Source organism: Armigeres subalbatus, chromosome 3 (assembly GCF_024139115.2).
Source record: "Armigeres subalbatus isolate Guangzhou_Male chromosome 3, GZ_Asu_2, whole genome shotgun sequence".
Classification (NCBI taxonomy): Eukaryota; Metazoa; Arthropoda; class Insecta; order Diptera; family Culicidae; genus Armigeres; species Armigeres subalbatus.
Window position 1 is genome coordinate 198,513,439 of NC_085141.1, and position 24,118 is coordinate 198,537,556.

General features: G+C 37.5%; 2 protein-coding genes across 11 annotated transcripts in view; one reads left to right on the plus strand and one right to left on the minus strand.

Annotated features, from left to right (window-relative positions):
* Positions 1-20,052, minus strand: part of LOC134225408 (regulating synaptic membrane exocytosis protein 1) — a 160,242-nt gene extending 140,190 nt beyond the window's left edge. For 2 of the 10 annotated variants that reach the window (XM_062705466.1, XM_062705467.1), the window contains exons 1-6: positions 17,918-18,963; positions 3,158-3,263; positions 2,849-3,099; positions 2,292-2,773; positions 1,993-2,214; positions 1,720-1,934 (exon numbers count right to left, since the gene is read on the minus strand). In XM_062705466.1, coding sequence (XP_062561450.1) covers positions 1,720-1,934; positions 1,993-2,214; positions 2,292-2,773; positions 2,849-3,099; positions 3,158-3,263; positions 17,918-17,953 — 1,312 coding nt within the window. In that variant the 5' untranslated portion in view covers positions 17,954-18,963. Of the gene's footprint in view, positions 1-1,719; positions 1,935-1,992; positions 2,215-2,291; positions 2,774-2,848; positions 3,100-3,157; positions 3,264-17,917; positions 18,964-19,929 lie in introns of those variants that run through there. The other 8 variants (XM_062705464.1, XM_062705463.1, XM_062705462.1 and 5 more) reach the window with 8 other exon arrangements.
* Positions 17,019-24,118, plus strand: part of LOC134225410 (coiled-coil domain-containing protein 42 homolog) — a 174,563-nt gene continuing 167,463 nt past the window's right edge. The window contains exon 1 of the mRNA XM_062705468.1: positions 17,019-17,259. The gene's annotated coding sequence lies outside the window, so the exon portion shown is untranslated. The remainder of the gene's footprint in view (positions 17,260-24,118) is intronic.

The window sequence follows — 24,118 nt, forward strand, 5'->3', positions numbered from 1 at the left end:
CCCACATTAGCCGAGAGCTTCTTATTTTGTCACTATGAATGGGGTTCCAAATAGTTGGTCTAGCGAAGTTAAATACTTAGTACTTTTGCTCAAAAATTAACTTCAAAAAATCACATGGACTGCATTCAAGCCAAATGTAACAAATATATTAAATGCATATGCACTTATAAACAGAAAATCAAGACTTTGACTTAAACACATTTTTTAAATTTACAAACATATTTTGAGACCAGCCATGTTGTATGCTGTGCCAACAGCCAGTTCTTTATTACTCGTTTCTTGTATTCTTGATGTTGATTGTCGCTTTTTTCATTGTTTTGTATGGAACACCTAGTCTAAGAGATGAATGCATGTATTAAATAATTAGCAAATAAAATTAGTTAAAATCAAAATCTATCATGCGTTATTGTACGAACATATTTTTTGGGACGGAGGAAAACATTCAAGAGCACTGTCTGACTCGTCGGCGATGCTACGCCTGCTTCGTCGAATAAATGGCATAAAAATATCTACTATTTCCGTCCCTGTTCCGGCACGCACCTGTATTTTGTATTTTTATCCGTTCTATTATTTTCTCTTGGAAATATGTTTTGACTTTCTCGTATACTAAGTATATATCACAGACAAACAGACGTAACAGTTTGAACATTTTTCAAAAAAAAATCCATCGTCCAACTCCTCTACCCCCATCTTGCGAGCATGTTGCACGAAACAATGTTTCGTATGACATTGTCACCAGAAGGCGTTGGAGTGAAATGTCAAACTCGAAGGATTACGACGCTAGCGCCTCTAGTTGTGAAACGCGCAATCGATCAAATTCAAATTGATCGTTGAAGCCATGGTCGATGCAAATTTCTCTAGTGTTACGTCTGTTTGTCTGTGGCTATATGATCCAGAACCAAACTTTTGATAGAAGGCTCAGAGACTCATAGTGTTATCACAGACAAACAGACGTAACACTGAGAAAATTCCCATCGACCATGAGCTCAACGGTCGTTTTAAATTCAACTGCTTGCGAGTTTTAAATCCAGGGGCGCGCGCATCGTATACCTTTGTATTTGACATCTCACACTAGCGCATTCTGTTGACATTGTCGTACTAAACTTTGTTTCGTACAACATGCACGTTAGGTGGTGGACAAATAACTGGGCGATGGATTTTGAAACAAATTGTTCTAGCTGTTACGTCTGTTTGTCTGTGGTGTTATATACCAAACAACTCAGCTCGACAAATTGAGGTGATGTCTGTTTGTGTGTATGTTTTTTTTCTTCCTAAGCAATGGAAGGAGAATCTGCTCAACAGACATCCTGGGTTGTCCAGGAAGTGCGGGGTTAGGGATCACCTCCAACAGCAAACGGGGGAGGCAGGACTACATCCCCGACCATTATTGTTTCCATTGTTTGTGTGTATGTATGTATATGTGTGTGTATGTGTGCATGTGTACAACATTTTGTAGACACACGTTTTGGAACTTAGCATTGGCCGAACAAGTTCCATTCGACCGAGAATCCTGTCCCATTGGTATTGAAAATTGGCTAAATTGGAGTATGGGATCAGAAGTTATGGCCCAAATACTGTTTTCTATGCGCAAAACACGCTAAAAAGCATTCGCTCATATTTTTTAGTATTCTTTTTGCACGAGAAAGGCACCAGCACTGCTAGGTGGATTATTCAGGTTTTTTTTCTAGTATTGATAATGCTTACATAGATAATACTTACTTCTGTGTGCTTTGTCCGCTGGATCCTTTTGTAAAACAACACGTCTTTTAGAAGCACAAAGCGGACCAGAATCAACATCATGGATCACTATTTTGATGGCTTCACCATCAAGCGATGTTTGTCGTCTAGGAGCCTCTAGATCTTCAAGTGCAGGTATTTGATAAACCGGCAGGTTTCCGGTATTCTGGGCATTCCGCAAAGCAGAAATGTCGGGTCTACCGAGGGTTGGCATCAATATATAAATTTAGATATACAAATCTGGTATCAACTTACAGTTGGGACCCACGACGCTTATTTCTTCGCTCCTCGTCCACTGTTAGAGCCGTTTGTATGATGTGATCTGGACTCGGAATATCTTCGTGCTCTAAGCTATTATCATTGACAGGCATTTTGAACGAAGGCCTTCTGGATCCTGGTGCTTCAGGTTCCTTCAGCGATGCAGCTTGCAAAGCACTTGCTAAAACTCCAGGGGCATATACATCATATGCAGATTTTCTGATGAAGACAAAAGTAAAAGAATTATTCTTATCATTATAAATTGTTATTTAGCTGTTAATTGTCTTCAGAAAAACCTTCGAGGCATGGGGGCTGGTAGTCCTAGACTAGGTTCCATTATTTTTGATTCATTGTTAGATTTCATTTCGTCATCGTAACTACGCTGTCTAGTCATTCGCATTGACGGTCGCCTTGAAGCTATTCGGGATGTAGCGGTCTCTAATTCCATACGACGTGGAGGACTATTTGATCTGCTTGGTGCTGCACTGTGGCCTTTCCTCCAGTCAGTGTCAGCTGCATTTGTACCCTTCAATTTTTCTAATTCTTTGAGTGACGCTGGTGAGACGTCTGAATGTCGCCTCAGCTCTGGGCTTCTAGGCGGTACCAAAGCTGCACCATTGTCCACTCCTAAGCATTGCGTAGATCCGAGTTTAACGTCGGAATGACGCCGTTGCAGAGTCTCCAATACAGGAATTTCTAAAACGGAATCTGTAGACTCTTGTGGAATGAATACTCTTGAAGCCATTTTTCTACGACATACACTACAGCGCCATGTTTCCTAGATGTATTGTTGCGATATTAAAGCACAAAAAATTGAAGAACCTTGATATAATAATAAAATGTAATGAATTACCATAAATTCACACTCGTCTAATTTGCTATAACTGGCACAATCCTCGCATACTTTCTGATCGCATTCTACGCAAGTTTTACTGAACTCATTTGGTTTAAAAGCTTTCAAACAAATTCGGCATGATCCAGATCGTCCCACTGGCTTTGGAGCTTCCGAAGTTCTACTTGACTGTAGTAGTCCTACCGTCGGCTCAGATTGTCCACTGCTTTCAGTATCAGGAATCAAAGAAGGTCTGGGTGACATTTTATTTACTGTAGATGAAATTGGTTTAAAAGTCATATATTTTGTAAATAATATCGAAGGATCAACCTCTATCTTGAGCTGTAAGAAGTGATGATGATAATGTTTGCTTCAGTTTTCCAAAGGTTCCAGTATTTTCCATGTTGTGTTGCGGTACTTCCTCCGGCGCAACCATCTGTTGTAACAAATTATAACAAAAACAGCTAAAGTTATTCATCAAGCAGTTATAACGATTTTCGAGTGCATTAAAAAAGCAAAATAAACAATCATAATTTTATAAATTTTGTTCTAAATTGGTGCAGCCGAAACAACGAATATGCAGAAACCACCGGGCGAGCATTGTGCAGGTTTTTTTTTTCATCGCGGAGCTCTCCCGGAAAAGCCAACGATTGGTTTAATAAATACTTACGTAGGTACCTGACCCCCAAATTTTAGGGAAACTAAATTTTTAAAATAATGGTTCTCAACAGTCTTGTATCCGAATTTGGTTCTGTTTTCTGCAATCGATCACAAAATTCCAAGTTTTAGGGACATGGGTCTCCGTTTCGCAAATTGACATTTTTCTGGAGATATTGATGGGAGTACAGAGATCACATCCCGGCCCGATAAAAAGGCCACTGCCTGATCGAGCCGGAAGGACGTCTTTCGCCCGAGAAGCACAGTTAGATGCCGTAGCTTATAATATGGGACCAGATTCAGTCACATTTAAGTTGCTGCACCCATATGTGTTCGAAATGTGCTACTAGGACGACGTGTTGAACTTCATGATTTTGCAAAACAAGTTCATATTAATGTGTTTTGAGGGTATATGATCCATCTGGTCACATTCCGGAACACCCTGGAATGCTGGTTCCCTGAGGAAAATGGCCACTTTTTGATCAATTCTGGAACCTGCTTTGTCACAAATCATACTTTATGAATTAGCAAAACAAGTTGGGTAGACACCATTACGTGGTGTGTTACGGGGTAAGATCTACCACGGTTACATTGCCAGCTACAGGCAAATCCTGACCCAACGAATACCTTCCTCATTATCCAACTCCGTGATATTTATGAGGGTGTCGCTAAGTAGGTGGCCTCTCGTTAAGAAAGTACCACATCAACACTTCCTTCCTCTCCCTAGTTACGGTGAAGATGGGCGTGGCCAGGAGTAGTAATCTTCATGCTTTTGTTATCTTTGTTTAAGACTGGAATCAAGGACCACTCCATTTCTTGATTTCTGATAGCATTCTAGACAAGGATCTCAAAAGTAAAACATGATTATCACTAGTGTCCAATCTACGAATTACACCGTAACAATGCTAATGCTAATGCTAATGCTAGCAAAACAAGCTCAACGTAATCTTGTATTAGAATTCTGGTTCCCTGGAGGAAGTAGACACTTTTTAAACAATTTTGAGACCTGACTTGCGACGTATCAAAATTCATGATTTTGCAAATCAAGTACATAGGAATGTGTTTTGAGGCCAAATAGGTCCAGCTAGACAAATTCCGGAACACCCTGGAACGCTGATTCCCTTGGGGAAGTGGCCACTTTTGATCAATTCTGAAACCTGGCTTGCGGCGAACTGGATCAGTAGGCATCGATCAGTCAAGACGTATTTTTTATTTGTGCAGTCCATGTTTTTCTGCTTTTTTTTCCAGGATTGAATTTTTTTCTGATCTGGCCTCTGAAATCAACCGCAAATTGCTCAGTTTTAGAAACCTTCCAATTGGCTTTTCAAGAGTTGATGCTCAAGATTCAGGATTCAATGTTGTTTCAACATTCAGAAGTATTGTTTTTGACTCTTCTTTGGGAAATATCTATAATTTCGCTTTGTTTGCGCTACGCAGGCGTGTTACGTATTGTGGTATTTGAAACAAATTTACTTCAATATTGAAAATATAATTATAACAAATGAATGATATGGAAATATGCTTTTATTTCTCTTTTTATTGAAAAGACGGTGTGTGTGTGTTTTGTTTTTCTCGTATACTAAGTGAAAGGAAAAGGCTATATAATAGTGCTGTCCAATTAGAGCTTGAAGTAGCTCGAAGTTTCTCCCTGTCCTGTTCATGCCCATTTGTTGACAAAAAAGAACGAGCAGGACGGGAACAACTTCGAGCTGCTCATTGGACAGCACTAATCACTCCAAAATCAAACTGTCGATGGTTGAAATAAGTTTTTCCGGATTTCGATGTCCATGTAGATTCCTCGGACTCCAGTAAACATGTCCAGCTGGGAATCGTACACGAACGGTTCGTTTGACCTTACTAAACTTTGACCATCTTTGACAGTACCGATGATATTTCGGAATCTGAAATCTCCGGCGGAAGATCGTAGACTCGCACATAACGAGAAAATTTCCCCGCTACGGAAATGCTAACCATCACTTGTTTACCGTTGGCATTAAGGGTATGCGATAATACACTTTTTCTTAGCGAAACGAAACGAAACGAAAGAAATTTAAAATGTCTATGGGAAGATCCATTAATTACGTAACGCAAAAAATGAGCATTTTCAACCCCCCCTCCACCCTATGTCACACTTTTTGTATGAAACATCTGAAAATTTTGTATGGACCGTCACACTTCACTCAAACCAACCCAACCCACCCCTCTCTAAGCGTTACGTAATTTGTGGACGCTCCCTATGTTGATTCGAAACGAAGCGAAACGAAATATAAATTTGTTTTCAATACCACGAAACGATACGAAATCAAAGTATTTAATTCGAAATTTTTCGAAACGAAACGAAAGTTTAATTTTTTTCCGCGGAATTTTTGTTAAATTGCTTACGTACGCTATTTAAGTGAAATTTTTGGAAGCCAAATAAGGTCGTTAAAAATATTTAATTTGAAATATGTCCTACTGGTCTCCGAAAGGTGGGTTAAAGGAGCGGGGAATAACAAAAAAATGAAAAAAAAAACTCCTCGGATTTGTTAAAGAATGTTTTTAAAATCCTCAAAATAACCCGATTTTTTTTGTTGCCCCCTCGAAATATTATTTTTGGGCAAAAAAATCCAAGAGGGGGAGAGACATAGGGTAGCGAACCATTTGGGCAGTACCCCCTATTCCTGTCCACAACGTTCATTACTCGATCGCATTACAACCGAGCTACTTTTTTTCTAGTACATGGTTAGATTCTGTCGAAATCTAGTGATATACAAAAAATCAAGCCCTTTGGTTGGAACGCGGTCGAGTTATTAACGTTGCGGACGGGAATAGGGGGTGCTGCCCAAATGGTCCGCTCCCTAATTGTTTTTAAATTTTTGTATTGTCCTTACTGTCATGCAACAAATAGAGTTTTAGTAACAGAAGCAGGTTATGGAAGCGGTTTGAAAAGAAATTTATCGTGAAGCGTATGTTTGCAATTCTTCTGTTAAAACCACACAACGCACATAACGAATATAATTCTGTTAAAACCCTTATTTTACCTTAAAACTAATTGATTATGCTAAAGTTTAGCAGAGCGTTAATGAATAAAGCTTCCAGTAAATGATTAAATTTTTTATGACTAAATCATTCAACTCTATGATTAAAGATTATGAATTATGATTTATTCGTTTTTGATAATGATTAATGATTATGATTAACGATTAAATTAATTTTTGACAATGATTAACGATTATGATTAATGAATAAAACGTTTGGAGTGTGATTAACGAATCCTAATCATGATTAAATGTTGACACAATATGTGTATGATTAATGATTAACGATCGATATGATTAATGATTAATGTTTATGAATAATCAAATTGAATGATTTGCATAGTGATCAAAAAGCAAGTAACCTTTATTCCAAATTGGGTTATTAAAAGGTATAAAAATTATATGATTATGATTAAATAATAATGAATATAAGCGATGTATGCAATGATTAAAATTGATGATTGATGAATAAACTAAAAATAATTATGAATATTATTAGTGAATAATGATTGAATGTAAAATTCTATGATTAACGATTAGTGATTAATGATTGAATCGTATTTTTTGTATGATTATGATTAATTAATAATGATTAAAACACCCATTATTCATTAATCATGATTAAATCTATGATTATCACTAATGCTCTGTGCTAAAGTATACTAAAGATGAGCAAAATGAATCCGCAATACAATCAGCACGAGCTATTCAAAGCTCGATAGCGAATCCGATAATCTACCGATCCACTTCAGAGGTGGCTAACTATCCTAAATTTATATATCTCGCGCTTATGATCGGGCGTAACTGCATCAATCGATTCCTCTTTGTCGATGACCTATTTTTAACATTGCAGCGAATTTAGACAGTTTGCTACGGATTTTATAGTTTGAGGTGGTAAAGGATGGTTGCATCTTCTTCAGAAGCAACAATCATGGTTGTAGCTTTGAATCTTTTGCGTTTTTAACGAAAGAAAAAATCTATGAAGAGAAATCGATCAATGCAGTTACGCTCTTATGAAACTATGCGCGAGATATGATTTGTCACGATAGGTCACGATTTGTCATGTTTTTAAAGCCCTCTTCTTCGTGAATGATGATGTGATAGATGTCCAAAGCGCTACGTAAAAGTTTAAATTTAAACAGTTTCAATTTACCAGATTGTGAGCATAAGGAGGAAAATCAGGTAACCGCCCAACCCCATCTCCAGGCTACTTGTGGAATGCCTGTATTGTGATCGTGTTTGTGATACGTGATTTCCGTTTTAATCAAATTAGGACCCCGTTGTTCCACCGTGGTGTCGCTATTTCGACCGCTGTATCTGCGATATGGTCCAGTTCCCAGGGAGTCATTGTGCCGTTCTAGAACCCCTTCGCCGGGTAGATTCCGGCACCGTTATTCGCCGAAGACCGATCCGAACATCCGTGTACCGATCGGTACACTAGGACGCGCAGCTAGATCGTCAACTATCCGCGGACGAACCCTTGTGCCACCCACGATGCGGAACGTGACCAGACGTGGTCTAAGCCATCCGTAGAGACAGAGAGAGAGCAGAAACGCGGAGAAGGAGAGGAAGTGGTTGTGGAGTGAAGAAAGTGTAAGTGTAAGGTTAGCTAGTGGATAAGGAAGTGGGAGGAAAGTTAGAAGGAGTGTAGCTAATAAAGTTGTGAAAATCTTTGAAAAGTGCTGGTAGGTTTTCCTTAATTCAAGTGCGAAGATTCACTGTTCCGCGGTAAATTTACGAGAGTGTGCCGACCCTGAGGCAGTTGATTCGGGGAGTCTCGTAAGTGCTCCCGGTTGGCTAGACCGGCAATTACAGAACCTGAAGGCAATAATGAGTCTTTACTTTCAGCAATTCTACTAATTTTTCAATCCGTTCTGGACTTCATTTTCAATACATTTGTTTTTTTTAAGGCCTTCTTCATGCTTGCTTAACTCTTGAACGGTGCTTGCTCATACGCTTAAACCTGGTTAGGCCTAAGAGGAGGTGAAGGCCTTTAGTTCGAAAGAGGCGCCCAGAAAAAGACTTCGTCAAGGACGCTAGGAATTCACGACTTTGCCTGCTAGACAAAGTTATCAGAATAACTAATTCCTCTTACTAACATTTACACACTAAGCCTGACATACTAAAAGTTAAATCCGACGCATTTTCGTTTAAAATAGGATAAACTAAAAAAATAAGTAAAAGATGCTTTCTGTTTTCTGTTGCATACTGTTCTGAATATGTTTTGTATCCATTGTGAAATATGTGAATGTACGATGTTTTTGGTTATCCAAGAAAACTCTGAAGTGAAGGCCTTTAGATCTACATGCGTATCCAATGATCTATAGGCCTGTTTTGAATATGTAATATGCCCATTGTGGTACATATGATCGAATATGCGTATGGAAGATGTTCGCGGTTATCCAAGAAACCCCTGAAGTTAAGGCCTCCAGATCTACACGCGTAACCAATGATCTACAGGCCGGTTTTTAATATGTAATATGCTCATTGTGGTACATTTGATAGAATGTAAGTAGGGAAGATGTTCGCGGGTATCCAAGAAACCCCTGAAGTGAAGGCCTGCAGATTTACTCACGTAACAAATAATCTACAGGCCCGTTTTTAATATGTTTTATGCTCATTGTGGGACATATGATAGAATATGCGTAGGGAAAATGTTCGCGGTTATCCAAGAAACCTCTAAAGTGAAGGCCTGCAGATCTACTCGCGTAACGAATAATCTACAGGCCTGTTTTGAATATGTAATATGCCCATTGTGGTTCATATGATCGAATATGCGTATTGAAGAAGTTCGTGGTTATCCAAGAAACCCCTGAAGTTATGGCCTCCAGATATACACGCGTAACCAATGATATACAGGCCTGTTTTGAATATGTAATATGCCCATTGTGGTACATATGATCGAATATGCGTATGGAAGATATTCGCGGTTATCCAAGAAACCCCTGAAGTTAAGGCATCCAGATATACACCCGTAACCAATGATCTACAGGCCTGTTTTGAATAAGTAATATGTTAATTGTGGTACATATGATCGAATATGCGTATGGAAGATGTTCACGGTTATCCAAGAAGCCCCTGAAGTGAAGGCCTGCAGATCTACTCGCGTAACAAATAATCTACAGGCCTGTTTTGAATATGTAATATGTTAATTGTGGTACATATGATCGAATATGCGTATGGAAGATGTTCACGGTTATCCAAGAAACCCCTGAAGTGAAGACCTGCAGATCTACACGCGTAACAAATAATCTACAGGCCTGTTTTGAATATGTTATATGCTCAATATGGTACATATGATAGAATATGCGTAGGGGAGATGTTCGCGGTTATCCAAGAAACCCCTGAAGTTAAAGTCTCCAGATCTACATGCGTAACCAATGATCTACAGCCCTGGTTTGAATATGTAATATGCCGATTGTGGTACATATGATCGAATATGCGTAAGGAAGATGTTCACGGTTATCCAAGAAACCCCTGAAGTCAAGGCCTCCAAATTTACACGCGTAAACAATGTTCTACAGGCCTGTTTTGAATATGTAATATGCTCATTGTGGTACATTTGATAGAATATGCGTAGGGAAGATGTTCGCGGTTATCCAAGAAAACCCTGAAGTGAAGGCCTGCAGATCTACTCGCGTAACAAATAATCTACAAGCCTGTTTGAATATGTAATATGCGCATTGTAGCTTAGTTGTAAAGCAAAATGATCTTTAGTTGCGCGTGTAGATCGGAGGCCTTACTCCAGGAATTTCTTGGATAACCAAGTGCATATGTTGTGAACGCATTCCATTATTTGTACCACAGAGAGCGTGCACCATTTTTCAATTGAGTAAATTGATCTTTGGTTACGCGTGTAGATCGGAAGGCATTACTCCAGGAATTTCTTGGATAACCAAGAGCATATGTTGTTAACGCATTCCATTCTTTGTACCACAGAGAGCATGCACCATTTTTCAGTTGAGTAAATTGATCTTTGGTTACGCGTGTAGATCAGAAGGCCTTACTCCAGGAATTTCTTGGGTAACCAAGAGCATATGTTGTGAATGCATTCCATTCTTTATACTACAGAGAGCATGTACCATTTTTCAATTGAGTAAATTGATCTTTGGTTACGCGTGTAGACCGGAAGGCTATACTCCAGGAATTTCTTGGATAACCAAGAGCATATGTTGTGAACGTATTGCATTCTTTGTACCACAGAGAGCATGTACCATTTTTCAATTGAGTAAATTAATCTTTGGTTACGCGTGTAGATCAGAAGGCCTTATTCCAGGAATTTCTTGTATAGCCAAGAGCATATGTTGTAAACGCATTCGGGGCCGTCCAGAAACCACGTGGTCATATATGGGGGGAGGGGGGTTTGGAAAATAAACACGATAAGCCACGTGGGGGGAGGGGGGTGTTGCTCTCGAACCACGTGGCTTTTTTACACGAAAAACTTTTAGTAAATAACAATAGCGGTGTAAAAATACAAATCATTAAAACTTAATGATTTAATCATAAAAATTTAATGATTTAATCATTAAACGAAAAGGGCATCTAAGGGCCGATGCCCACGTAGCGTCTTTTCAACTCAGCGTTAAAAAGACGTAGATGTGCATCGAGAAAAATCGATAACGCAGCGTCGGTCGCAACGCCGATGCATATCTGCATTATTTGACCATCTTAGCCTAAGATCCTATATCCATACAAAAATAAACGAAAAAACAGGTTGCGATTCAGTCTCAATTTCCAATTTTTGGCATCACGCCGCCGACACTTTTGCATCAGCGGACTGCAGCTACAATTTTGAAAAATGTTCATGTTTTTACAATAGTCCACGAAAAAATCTTAAGAAGAAAAATTCAAAAGAATTTCTTGTGGATATTCAGGAAAAATCAAGTAAAGAAATTTCCTTTAAAAACTTTGACATTACATCACACAATCCTGATAAAGTGTTAGCATTCAGAATGATTTTTGAACAATTCTCTCTGAAAAATTTTGCTTTGAAATTTTGCTACAAATTGATAATGAAAAAAAAAACAATACGTCTCCAGTGTAATTTCCGAAAAAATTTCCTTAAAACTCCGAAAAAAATTCCATGTGAATTCTGTCTGAAAATTCAAAACAGTCCCGTGCGAAATACATATAATTTTCGGTGGAAAAACATTCTAATGAGTTTCTTCAACAAGTTCTTCCGAATCTTCACCAGAAATTCTTCTTCATTTCCAAAAGAAGTTTTTCGAACATTTTGAGGAGTGCACTTCAAAATGTTCAGTCTCCAGTTAGCCTTGCGAGCAAAGGTGTAGGATTGCCAATCCGGAGATGACGAGTTCAATTCTCGTTCCTGTCTAGGATGTTTTCGGGTGGGAAACATTCTCGCCACCCTAGGTATAGTGTATCCATCGTATTTGCTACACAAGATATATAATCGTGCAATGGCTGGCATATAAAAGCTTTCAATTTATAACTGAGGAAATGCTAATAGAATATACTAAGTTGAAAAGCAGGCCAACTTCCAGTTGGAATATGGAGCCAATGCCACATGAAACACTTTGATATTTCCGTTGATTTTTTTTTAATTTGGAATTTTGAAATGAAAATTTTTCGGAATACTTTTTTACGCTCTTTGTGAATTCTATCACATTTTTTAAAATTTTCCAAGTATTTTTTTTATTCCAGGCATTATTTAGAATTTCCACGGAAGAGTCTATGGATTATCTTCAAAAAATTCTTTGGATTTTCAAAGAATAAATCTTTAGAATTCTCAAGGTTCATGTTTTTTGAATTTGAACCAGAAATCATTTCAAAATTTCATCGGGAATTCATTCTTCTTCGGGATGTCATTTTGATTTCTTTGTAGGTTCAACTAAACATTGCTTTAAATCTTTACTATGCAAAAATGCACAGGAAATGATTTAGAAAGTTTAAGGAATTTTCACATCAGAAAGTCTTTTAAATTTTGATTTATTTTTTTAAGGAATTCCTACTGGAAATGTTTCAAAAGTACAACCTTTACTACTACGTTATTTACACTTGTAAAAACATCGGAATTTCCTCGGGAAATACATTATTGGTGTTTCAGATGAACTTTTTTCGATTTTCTACTGGAAAATCTTAGGAATTTCCATCGGAAATATTTTGGCATATTCCGAATAAATAATTTCTTTTGGAAATTAAAAAAAAAACTGCTGAAAATTTCTAAGAATTTTTTTGGAAAACGAAAAAAAACTCCATTGAAAATTTAGAAGAATTTCCTTTGAAGATTCATTAAAGTTGCCCAGGATTTTGAAAAAAAATCTTCAAAGATTCTGTAAAAAAGTAAGCCGGATTTTTTTTTTCTAATTTATACTGGAAATTCTTCTGAATTTGATGTTTATTGGAATTTGGAATTGGAATTTTCATCGTAAAGTTTGCATTTCGGGTCCTTCTACGGATTCTTCTAGTTCCTCAAAATTTCTACCGAACATTTTTCGGAGCTCTTCCACAGAATTTCGGAAACAAATGTCGTTGAAATTCTAAAGATTTTCCGGGGAGACTACGAAGAATTGCTTATCAATATTCCGAAGGGTTTCCCTTGCAACTCTAGAATAATTATTCTTGAAAATTACGAAGATCTTGGAATTTAAAATTGATCCAAGCAATAAATGTAGGCAATAATTTAAGCCTAGTTTTTATGATTAATTAGGATAATTGATCGAAATAAGCGGGCTTGGTAGTCATATGGCTACTGCTTCTGCCTCATACGCAGGAGGTCGTGGGTTTAATCCCAGGTTCGTTCCATTCTCCTACTTTGTATCTTTCTCTTTATTTCTCATGTTCTAGCAATCGCTAGAACTGGAAATGGACTTCCATACCGTTTCCAATACTATTCCTATACCTTCAACTTGAGTATTCTAACAGTAATCTGCTAGAATTGGAAATGAACTATAGAGCTCGTTTCCTTCATCCAATTAGAAATTCCATCAGTTACCTTCTCCTATCTATCACATTGGCAGCTCGTTAACCAAGACGGACCTCTGCCTCTCCAACCTAACCCAAAAATTCCAACAAATTCCGCATGAACTCGTGGCAAGTGCAGAGGTATATTCGGCTTGCAGTGGGCGAGTGATTGCATCATCATTTCCTCCCCCTTCCCTACATTGACTTGCATTCTGACGTGGCAGGCGCCAGTATGACCTAACAAATGAGATATACACCAGTACTTGTACATTGAATATGTGTGCTAGTCCCAAGCAAACATCTGTTGGTTCCCTGTGCAAGAACAGCTGATCTGGTCATAATGGAGTAGCAACTACGAGCAGTCAATCAAGCTCAAGCTCAAGCTGAATTAGGATAATTGATCGAAAAAATTAATAATGCACCTAATGCATCTAAAGATTTTCCGGGGAGACTACGAAGAATTTCTTATCAATATTCCGAAGGGTTTCCCTTGCAACTCCAGAATAATTATTCTTGAAAATTACGAAGATCTTGGAATTTAAAATTGATCCAAGCAATAAATGTAGGCAATAATTTAAGCCTAGTTTTTATGATTAATTAGGATAATTGATCGAAAAAATTAATAATGCACCTAAATGTTCTAACAAAATGCACAAAATTCTAGTAGTGCGCATGAAAAAGGTTATGACATAGAGAAACTTGCATTTGAAAAATCAACATGAAATTCTAAATAAAATGCTTTTTAAATTCATAAAAGGGTCTTAGAACTAAGGAGATTCCTGCGATATGAAAAAAAGTGGCAGTGTTCCAGAAAAAACACTCCAGTTCCTAAAATAATCTAGGTTAAAAAATAGTGTTCTAATAACGATTGAAATTGAATTCCAAAACAAATCTCAACCCTTTCAGGAATGATGGGTCATATATGCCCAGCGTTTTAGATTGTCTATAAAATCACAAAAGAGAGCTAGGCCACCATTTTCTTCAGTAAAATTGTTCTAGAAATTGGCTTTACAGAAAAAATATGGGAGCTCAAATTTGACTGACCATGAAAACTCAGATATCCGAAACCTTGGGAAGATTTCGATTCTAAGAGCATGTAAGTAAATAAATGTTTGAATCATTCTGAACAGATGGGTAGTCAGATAAGATGGCTCATCCTGAACGTTAAGCTAGAACCATTGACTGAAGCATATTCGAGATGTGGAATAGAAGTTCCTTGGAAAATTATTCCAAGGAACCATCAGAGTGACCGAGAAAATATTTTTAGTATGGCATCATTGGCTTCCACGAGTCGATATCAAAATAAAATTTCAATGAAGAATTAGAAATTTTGAGAGATGAGCCAGCTCTGGATTGAAAATCTCTTTAGTAGAGAAAAAAATAGAAATTTTCCATAATAAAATAGGAAATTGCCAAGAAATAATAATAATACACACAACACTTGTAAAAGCAAAAACTGCAATTATGAAATAAAAATTTTCCATAAAGAAATCAAAATGTTCAACGAAAAAATACAAAATTTTCATGAACAAATCAATACAGTCGCCTCTCCACATCTCGATATTGAAGGGACCATCGAGATAGAGAGAGATCGAGGAATTAGGGTCTAGCCGACATTTCTCACCAACACGAACGCAGGTTCGTGGTTGCAAACAATCCCATTTGATTTTGCCGTGACAGCTGCTCGTGGTTGCAAACAAACCGAGTAAAAGTGTGAGTGAAACGTGCGTGTACGTACACGATCGCTGAAAGCCTAATGGAAGTAAAATTGGAATGGGTACTAGATCCAAAAATGCTAGTTGCTATGAAAAACGACAACAAAACAAATGTCGTTTCCTGTTGTTGATGTGTTTGTTATTATCCAAAGATGGTCTAGTAGCCTAAAAATTTGAACATATCGACATAAGGAGAGTGAATCCTGAACAAAATATGATCAGAACCCATCGAGATAGAGAGATATAGAGATAGGGAGGTTATCGAGATGTAGAAAGCCCAAATGTATGTAGATTGAAGGGACTGAGGAAACCATAGACATAGGGAGAGATATCGAGATATAGAACATCGAGATGTAGAGAGTCGACTGTATTAGCAATGAACAATTAAAAAAAATAATAATTTATGATTGTTTATTTGATTTCTAATATTGATGGTTCTGAAAACAATACTGAAATCTCTACAGGAATGCTACTCAAAAGAAACAACAGTAGGAGGTTTTATTTGCATCTCTAAGATTACACATTAACTTTGTGATTTTTTTGTAGGAGTTCAGTTCAGATGCTTCGCTGAGGTTAATATCTCAAGAATTTCCAGTACCTCCAGAGCTATGGAAGGTCCCAAATACTCTAAGGAATCTATAGGGATATTTCGTGATGAACTTTATAGTTATTTAAAAAAACTAATAAAAAAATTTAAAATATAAGGATATTTTGGAAAATTTCTAAACCATTATAAATTTTTCTCGAAATTTTTATAACATATTCGCGAATCCACATTTTTTGTATCCTCCTGATGCATTGAAGGTGTGCGAGTTCTAGATATCCTAATACCTGATACACATTACAACATGATAACATCATCAAAATTTTCGAATTCCTGAAAATTTCTAATTTCCATGCTGGGCTTAGTTTGATTTTGAATCAGTTGAAATTGTTCATCTACAAAATTGATCGGGTTAACCATATGTTTTAGTTACAAAAGGTTTTTTTTTTTTAATTTTGTACTTGAAGAAAACCACGTGGTCATAGGGGGGTGGAGGGGGAGTCTGCCAAATGACCACGATAAGCCACATGGGGGGAGAGGAGTTGAAAATCTTCAAAAATATGACCACGTGGTTTCTGGATGGCCCCTTCCATTCTTTGTACTACAGAGAGCATGTACCATTTTTCAATTGAGTAAATTGATCTTTGGTTACGCGTGTAGACCGGAAGGCCTTACTCCAGAAATTTCTTGGATAATCAAGAGCATATGTTGTGGACGCATTCCATTCTTTGTACTACAGAGAGCATGTACCAGATTGAAATAGGGCAAATTGATTTTTGGTTACACGTGTAGATCGGAAGGCCTAACTCTAGGAATTTTTTGGGTAACCAAGAGCATATGTTGTGAACGCATTCCATTCAAAAAAGACTAGAACTTATATTGTCTACAATATATTTTCTCTGTACCACAAGAAGCGGGTACCATATTTAAATCAGCACTACAGATCTTTGTTCACGAGTGTAGTCCCATTTAATTCGCATAAAAAATCCCATTTAATTCGCATAAAAAAGGTTGGGTTGTACTTCTATTCAGTAAAATGCATCAGTCTGTCAAACAACTAACACAAGAGCGGAGCATGTACGTGTATCAAATTTCTACTATGAAATTATTTCTCAGTTTTCAATACTTTGGAATAGTAGCAAATTTTGGTGTACATGACGAGTTTGGATGAAAAAAATGTATTTGGAAGACTTTACTTTTATTACGCTAGCGGAAATAAGCGAACAAACGAAATTTATTGACTGCATTATGTTTTATGAGATATGTAATATAAGATTATTCCAGTTCAAATTGTCAGTTTGGCAACGCTTTCTCAGCCTGTAAACAAGGCGACGAAAGAAAAAAAAATAATATCTCCAAAGTTTGTAAAAATAGTTTCTTTTAACGCCTTTCGGGAGTGTGTTTTCGAATAATTCCACTATTCAGTAAAAGATATTACTTTAATTTAGTGCATAACGGAAAAAAAAAGTGAAAAAGTGTAGTGGAAGTTTTTGAAAAACATAGATTTTGATGACGATGTTACGCGGCTTTGCTTGGAGTGGAAGCGGTTGGATTTTCCATCGTCGCACGGAAAAGGTAGGTAATGTTGCAAATATATTGAATCGGGAAGTTTGTTTGAAGAGTTTTTCAATGAAAGTAACACCGGAATGTGGCAGGAATGAGTTTAGATGATAGTGTACACTTTTTTCTATTTCTCCAGGTGATAATTTCATTGATTTAAATGATCAATCGCGAGTATTTAGTGAATTAGAATGTTTTTGATATTACGGGAATTAGCGCCATGGACGAATTAGCGCATGACCCTATTCTAAGTTTGGAAGATTATATTAACATTCCCATATCATTGTAATTTTTTTGTTTAATTTGTTTATATTTTTTCATAATCTGCTTTATTTCGATTTTTATCTAATTTATATGCTAAATGCCGTTAAAATTATGTTATGAGTATCAAGGCCTCTAGTTATGAGCTTCGTATTAAAAAATCGTTAGCAATATAAACAGCTGATAGTGTTTCTGTAAAACTTTTCATATTTGAAATGCATAAATTCTTACTATGACAATTACTAACTGCAACGCAAAACAAACATTGGTATTTTTTCCGGAAGCGACCGCATCATATGATGTTGTTCACATATACTTTTGGCAATATAATCAAAAATAAATTAACTTTATGAAAGCTGCTATATTCGAAATTGACGAAAACTATGAACATATGTAGTAAAACCAAACTCACCTTTTTCATAAACGACATAACATTCGTGGGCAACATTGTAGAATCGTTGGTAGTGCTGCTTGTTCTATCTAATGAATGAACCTCGCAAAAGGTTTCTGCACTTCAACAAGATTTTTTTTTATATTATCCACTTTCAAAAGATTAAACACTTCGCACTATAGACGGCAATGAAAACATGTTTTTTTTTCTCAGCAGCTTTTCACCAGAAGAGACTTAGTCTCATCTTATTTCTTACTCCCACACTCAATGATTGAAGAGTATTGCATTTATTTCGATGTGATGAAAATATCGATTATTCGCAAATAATTCAAATCCTAAGAATAAATTATGTTATCACAATGAAATGCATGATGTTGTTCTAAAAAGTATAATTTTCAATCAGCTGTTTAGTGTTGAAATAAATTTTTGAATTTTGCGGCAATTGATATTGATTTAGCATTAATTTTTTTTATCTGCTACCTGTTGTGTACTCGCACAGACCGTAATAAGTATAAGCCGTTGATATTTCTTTGCCAATATTGGATGAACATCTGGTATTTATATGATTTTTCGCATTGTTTCCACAGTTTAAAACACACACACTCTTCAATATAGGTTACAAATTTTCACAAGAGCTGCATATAATTGATTTTCTTCATTTTTGAACATCTTAAGCATATTAAACTCACATTAAAGTTTTGAATTACGAAGTTCAATATATTAACACACTTTTAGTAAATTAGTGAACGGTGTAAAAGTGTATTCGACTTTTGTATATATCTTTTTTTTTATATTCAACCAAATCTTTCAATGAAAAAATATGGAATCCATGTATGTTAGGCTTTCACTTCCGACGTTTTGTCTGTATACCTGTAGAGCTCATCTCAGACTGGAATACGAATTCCAGATTATTTATTCCGTCAACCCTGGGCCCAATCTCTCCAGGATACTGTCGAAGAGAGGTCTTCTGGAGTAGTCATGCGCATTTGATGCCTGAGCGCCATCAAAACAGAATCAACAAGCGGTGGTGTTGCAACGTATTTGATCATAAGCATTATTGTGCAATGTAGGTATGCTGCAATCCAGGATAAAAATAAAATATCCATAATTATTACCTATGTTCGTAGAATCTATCAACTAGGTATTGATGCCAAAAAATACTAAATTTCGAAAAAATTGAACATTTTGCATGAAGTTTGGTATAGGAAATTTTCGGGTTGGAAATTTTCTCGACCTCGCGTGGCATAAGTATCCTCGTGATTTACGTTTTCAATAATGGTAACTTGGTTTAGCAGCACCTCGCAGTTAATAACTGAGTGAGCTGCGAAGGGGCAATTTCCAAGTGAGGGATGTAATGCCATTAAGAAGAAGAAGAAAGAAGAAGAAGAGGAAGTTTAATGTGTGTCACCTTTTGATTATCGCATAAAACTAAAATTAATACTTTCATATAATGTGGCTTGAATGCTTCACATCAAATCATCTTGGTATCATTATCAAGAACTGATCCATAAACTACGTAGGGGAATTGTGGGTAAAACCGACACTGTGGGTAAAACCGACACCACTTCAAATCTCTGATTTCAAGTGGTTATCGGACATAACTTCGACACACTTTGAATAAACGTTTAATTTAATGTATTTCTAGTCATTTTGTAACTGGCGGAGACGTGTAAAAGTCATAATAAACAGACAATTAGCATTGATCACAATTGAGGAGGAGAGTTATGTAAAATTTTGGCATCGGTGTGTAAACTTTTTCGACAATAATTTGTTGATTATCAGTATTTAATCAATCTCTGATCCATAATTGAACATCATTTTGTGTATGTTGTGGAAAAAAAGTTAACTTTTCTAATTATAAACATCCACATGTATCTCATCATTATTATGTTATCAGTTGGGGTAAATTCGACACCCGCCATCAAATCACGAAATACCTCTGTTTTATTAGACTCATCATTCGCTTAATATAAGTCAAGTATTGGAAAACGAGGCGCCGGGGAATATCACTTTATCATAGACTAGTTACATACCTCATCATCATTGCGCGTGACAATAGGTCTAGCGGGTACTATTGAGTCATCAAGGAAAACCTGCAAGTCGGATAACAATAGCGCTCGAAGAAGAACCGTATTTTAAGTTTCTTTTGCTCTCAGATATATTCAATCCGTTCTCTAGTGTTGTTCTTTCCTGATCCATTTTTACTCCTGTAAACATGTAGCTTGTCATCTACGGAACTAGTCATTTTCATTTCTTGTCATAACTGCACCATACGCATTTATTTTAAATCATCATTATACACAACTTTTTAAAATAAGTGAAATTTTAATGTAGGTTAATATTTACAGTAGTTAGTAAATATGTTACTATCACTCTTATACTCTATATATTTTTCACACGACCCACTAAAGAAACTAAATAAAATATGATATGTGGTGATGATTTTGAATATATAAAAAAATTCAGACATCGTTTATGAGTGATCCCTAAACATGAATTTCATACACAAATATTAAAATGAATGTTGTTAAACATTTTCAACTATGTTGCAACATCATTTAGAATTGTTCTGATGATCGATTCCATAAAAGTTTGATGTGTCGGTTTTACCCTCATGTGGTGTTGATCTTACCCGCACCCCAGCTGGTTGGGCTGGAAGATAGACTGTTCGCGTTTTCATCATAAATCAAATTCTATCAAAAAATATTGTCCTGAGACCTCATGGACTGATGCATGAAGAGCCAAAGTATGCTTGTATGAAATTTCTAGACCGGAAAATTGCTTCATAGATTGGGGAACTGTAAAGTTGCTTAGGGTGTCGGTTTTACCCACTTTTCCCCTAAGGTATATCCGGAGTGATCAAAAGATGTTATTTGTAACATATAGAGAAAGATTGTCACTTCGGATCCCTTCGTTCTTTGTCCGAAACTGTCAAATCGTATGAATTTTTTTATCCCAGCCAGCAAAAGATGTTCCGGGCAGCGACGACAGCAGCAATCTTTCTCTGTAGTTTATAGCCTTCAACCCGTGTGTTCTTCTTGTTCTATGGCTCTACATTCCAAATGGAACTTGGCTTGCTATGCAATTTAGTATTCTATTAGCATTTTCTTAGTTATTCATTGAAAGCTTTTCTATGCCCACCATTGCATAAGTATGTATTTCGTGTGTCTTTTCCAGACCGAGAATCGAACTCACCATCTGCGGAATGGCAATCCTTCTCCTTCGCTGCAAACTTTAATTCACATAAAAACTAGGAACTAATCAAGGAACTAATAAACTAGGAACATTAGAAATAACAATTAATTGCATATTATTCGGCAGCTCGGCCGCACGAAGACCATTTTTGCCTTTCGCGTATACTAAGTATACGTAAAGGCTATACACCCAACCAGCGGATTGCAAATTTTAATACAGTTCTGCATAAGAACCTTACAGAAACTGTATAATAATTTGGCATATACAATTTTGGAAGATTTTAATACAATTGTTGTATTGAAATCTTACAGATTTGTGTTATTTCAATACAAAATCTGTATAAAAAACTTACATAATTGTATATGCCAAGATTGTATTCAATAATTGTCAGATTTGTTTTTGGGGTGTAGGATCACTCCAAAACCGAACTTTTGATAGAAGACTCGGAGACTTATAGTGCTATATATCAATCGACTCAGCTCGACGAATTGTAGTGATGTCTCTATGTATGTATGGTATGTGTGTGTGTGTACAAAAAAAATGAACCGTTTGTTTGAGAAACTGCATATGTAACATTTTTGGCCAAAATGAGATTTTTATATATTCTGAATCATCGTCCAAAAATACATATTCTGGCAAAAAATACGAAAAAAAAATTTTGTTCAGGAGTGTATGAAAAAAATTTCGTTTGTTTGAGAAACTACATATGTCCAGGTACTTTGAAGAGCAATTGTGGAGTACTGCTTACATTTTTTGCACTGAAAGTGCCCCAGGGTGTTGAGTTTTGCCAAAAACTATTGATCTGTATCGAAGAAATCGAAAGATTCTGTGCAAATTTGTAAAAAAACAGTTTTTTGTTGTTTTCTCGAAATAGTGTAAAATGGACTTATGCAGTTTCTCAAACAAATGATTCAAATGTGAGATACACTTTTTTGTGCTTAGCCTTGTCCGATTTGCTTGCAACAGGTTGTACGCGGAATCCTTCCTAATTTTTCGCTATTGAAAATTGGCTCAATCGGTCATTGCGTTCCGGAGTTATTAAAAAAAAAACATTGTTTTTCCCCATTCTTATGTGCTCTTTTGTTACTCTTATGTGTTTTCTTGTTTTAAAATACACGAAAAAGGCACCATCACCGCTAGGTGGATTATTCTGGGTTTTTTGTTAAATATCTTGGCTGAGCACTAGGGTGGCTCAAAAAACACTTTTTCAATTTTTTCGATGGGCCGCCCTTTTATTTGGTTCTATTTGATGCCCTGATGCTCTGGACAAAATGTTAGCCAAATCGGTCAACGTTTGGGCGGTGCTAAACTCCCTGAAAGTTTATATAGAAAAATGTATGCAGAAACATCCAAAAACATAAATTTGCAGTTGGACGACACAATTTACGATCAAGAACCATGATACTCATTCAGTTCTTGTAGAATTAAATACAGAATGTTACGCTGAAAACTGCGGAAAAATTTTCGCCACTGGTTGAAGAAAATTTTACTATTTAGTTGGATCGCCAATTGTAACTGTCTGTGACGTCCACACGTCTTGGCAGTGGACGTCCTCACGCCCCAAACTAGCTCACCTCTAATTCTCAGGGTTGACGCTTCATGTTCATGTTAATTTTAGTTTGTTTGTGTTCTTAAATGCTAGGGTTAGTTTTGGTTAATTGTATAGTTGCGGCCGATCGATAGGTTGGAGCTCATAGTGGCATGCAGAACTTACGCCACGGGACGGAGGTACGGGAAGGTGTCCGTACATACCTGGAATAACCTCGACCGGTTGCCGGGGTCAAGGTCTATTCGCGCTGGGGCCACCAACAGGGTCGGCCGGGGTACTGGTCGGTTTCTTGACACGGCGAATCTCGGCGAATCGACCTGAGGTGGTATGACCCAAGGGAGCGGGCCGCAGTGACCAGACTGGTTCTATAAAGGTTGGGCTTGGCTGCGAAGTTCTCGAGGGTAATCAGGAGCGCTGTCGAATTTCAGGCGGGGTATGCCACTCCACGCGATATTTTCCAGAATTGGGACTCCGTCGGTTGGACGCGTTGACGGACGAGAACGATGGACCGTGGATAGGACACATGGTGCAGCTCACTAGCGGAAATCCGGGGAAGCGGGTCTGCCACCCCACACTGTATTCTTCAGAATTAGGTCTCCGTCGGTTGGACGCGTTGGCGAACGGGCCCGAGGGAGCCTGGAAAAGATACGGTGCAGCTCACTGGCTGGCGTAGCCTATCGGGAATCCGAAGAAGCGGGTCTGCCACCCCACGCGATATTGGCTCGGATTTGGTCAGAATAGGTTGGACTCGGCGACGGACGAGCACGAGGGACCGCGGAAAAGACACACGGTGGGGCTCGCTTTGCTTGGATGTGCAGCACTGGAACAAAATTCCGCGTGGTGGGGAGTATACGGACCTCGTGGAGCGGCGGATACGGCAGAGCTGGAGCCGGATCCGACTGGTTCTGTCGGCCGCAGTTGCACGTCCTTAACGGAGGTTTTTCGAGCTAGCGGTTCGGCGAGGTTGGGTACACCAAAACCCTGGCACTATCCAGAACGACCGATCGAGCCGGAGTTATTCACCGAATCCCAATTAAACAGTTGTTCCAAAAAAGGAGGAGGTTCGCGGAAACACGACCGTTTTGCTTCACGTTCCAACTTGCAATCTCCCACCGTCCCAAAGTCGTGCTTCTTCCTTCTTTCTTTTCGTTTTCTCCTCGTTCTTCGCCCCGGATCTAGCCATCACCTGTCGAAAATTTCGCCCTCGCTAGAGCCCGGAGCCAATGTTGTTCTTTTAGTACGTTAGTTTTTTCTACATTTCTGAAGGGTTCTACATGCTAAGATTCACATATAATTCACAATATATTAGTCCGTAGAAGTGGATGGCTGTTAAATTGGTCTATTGTTATCGTGGACGGTAACAACTTCCTCCGATTCTTACGACTGTAACGATTCTCTGGAGTACACGTTTGTTTCTGATCCGATTCTTTATGTCCGTCAGTCAAATTTTCCTCTTCAACACAACATGTGGTTGTTAA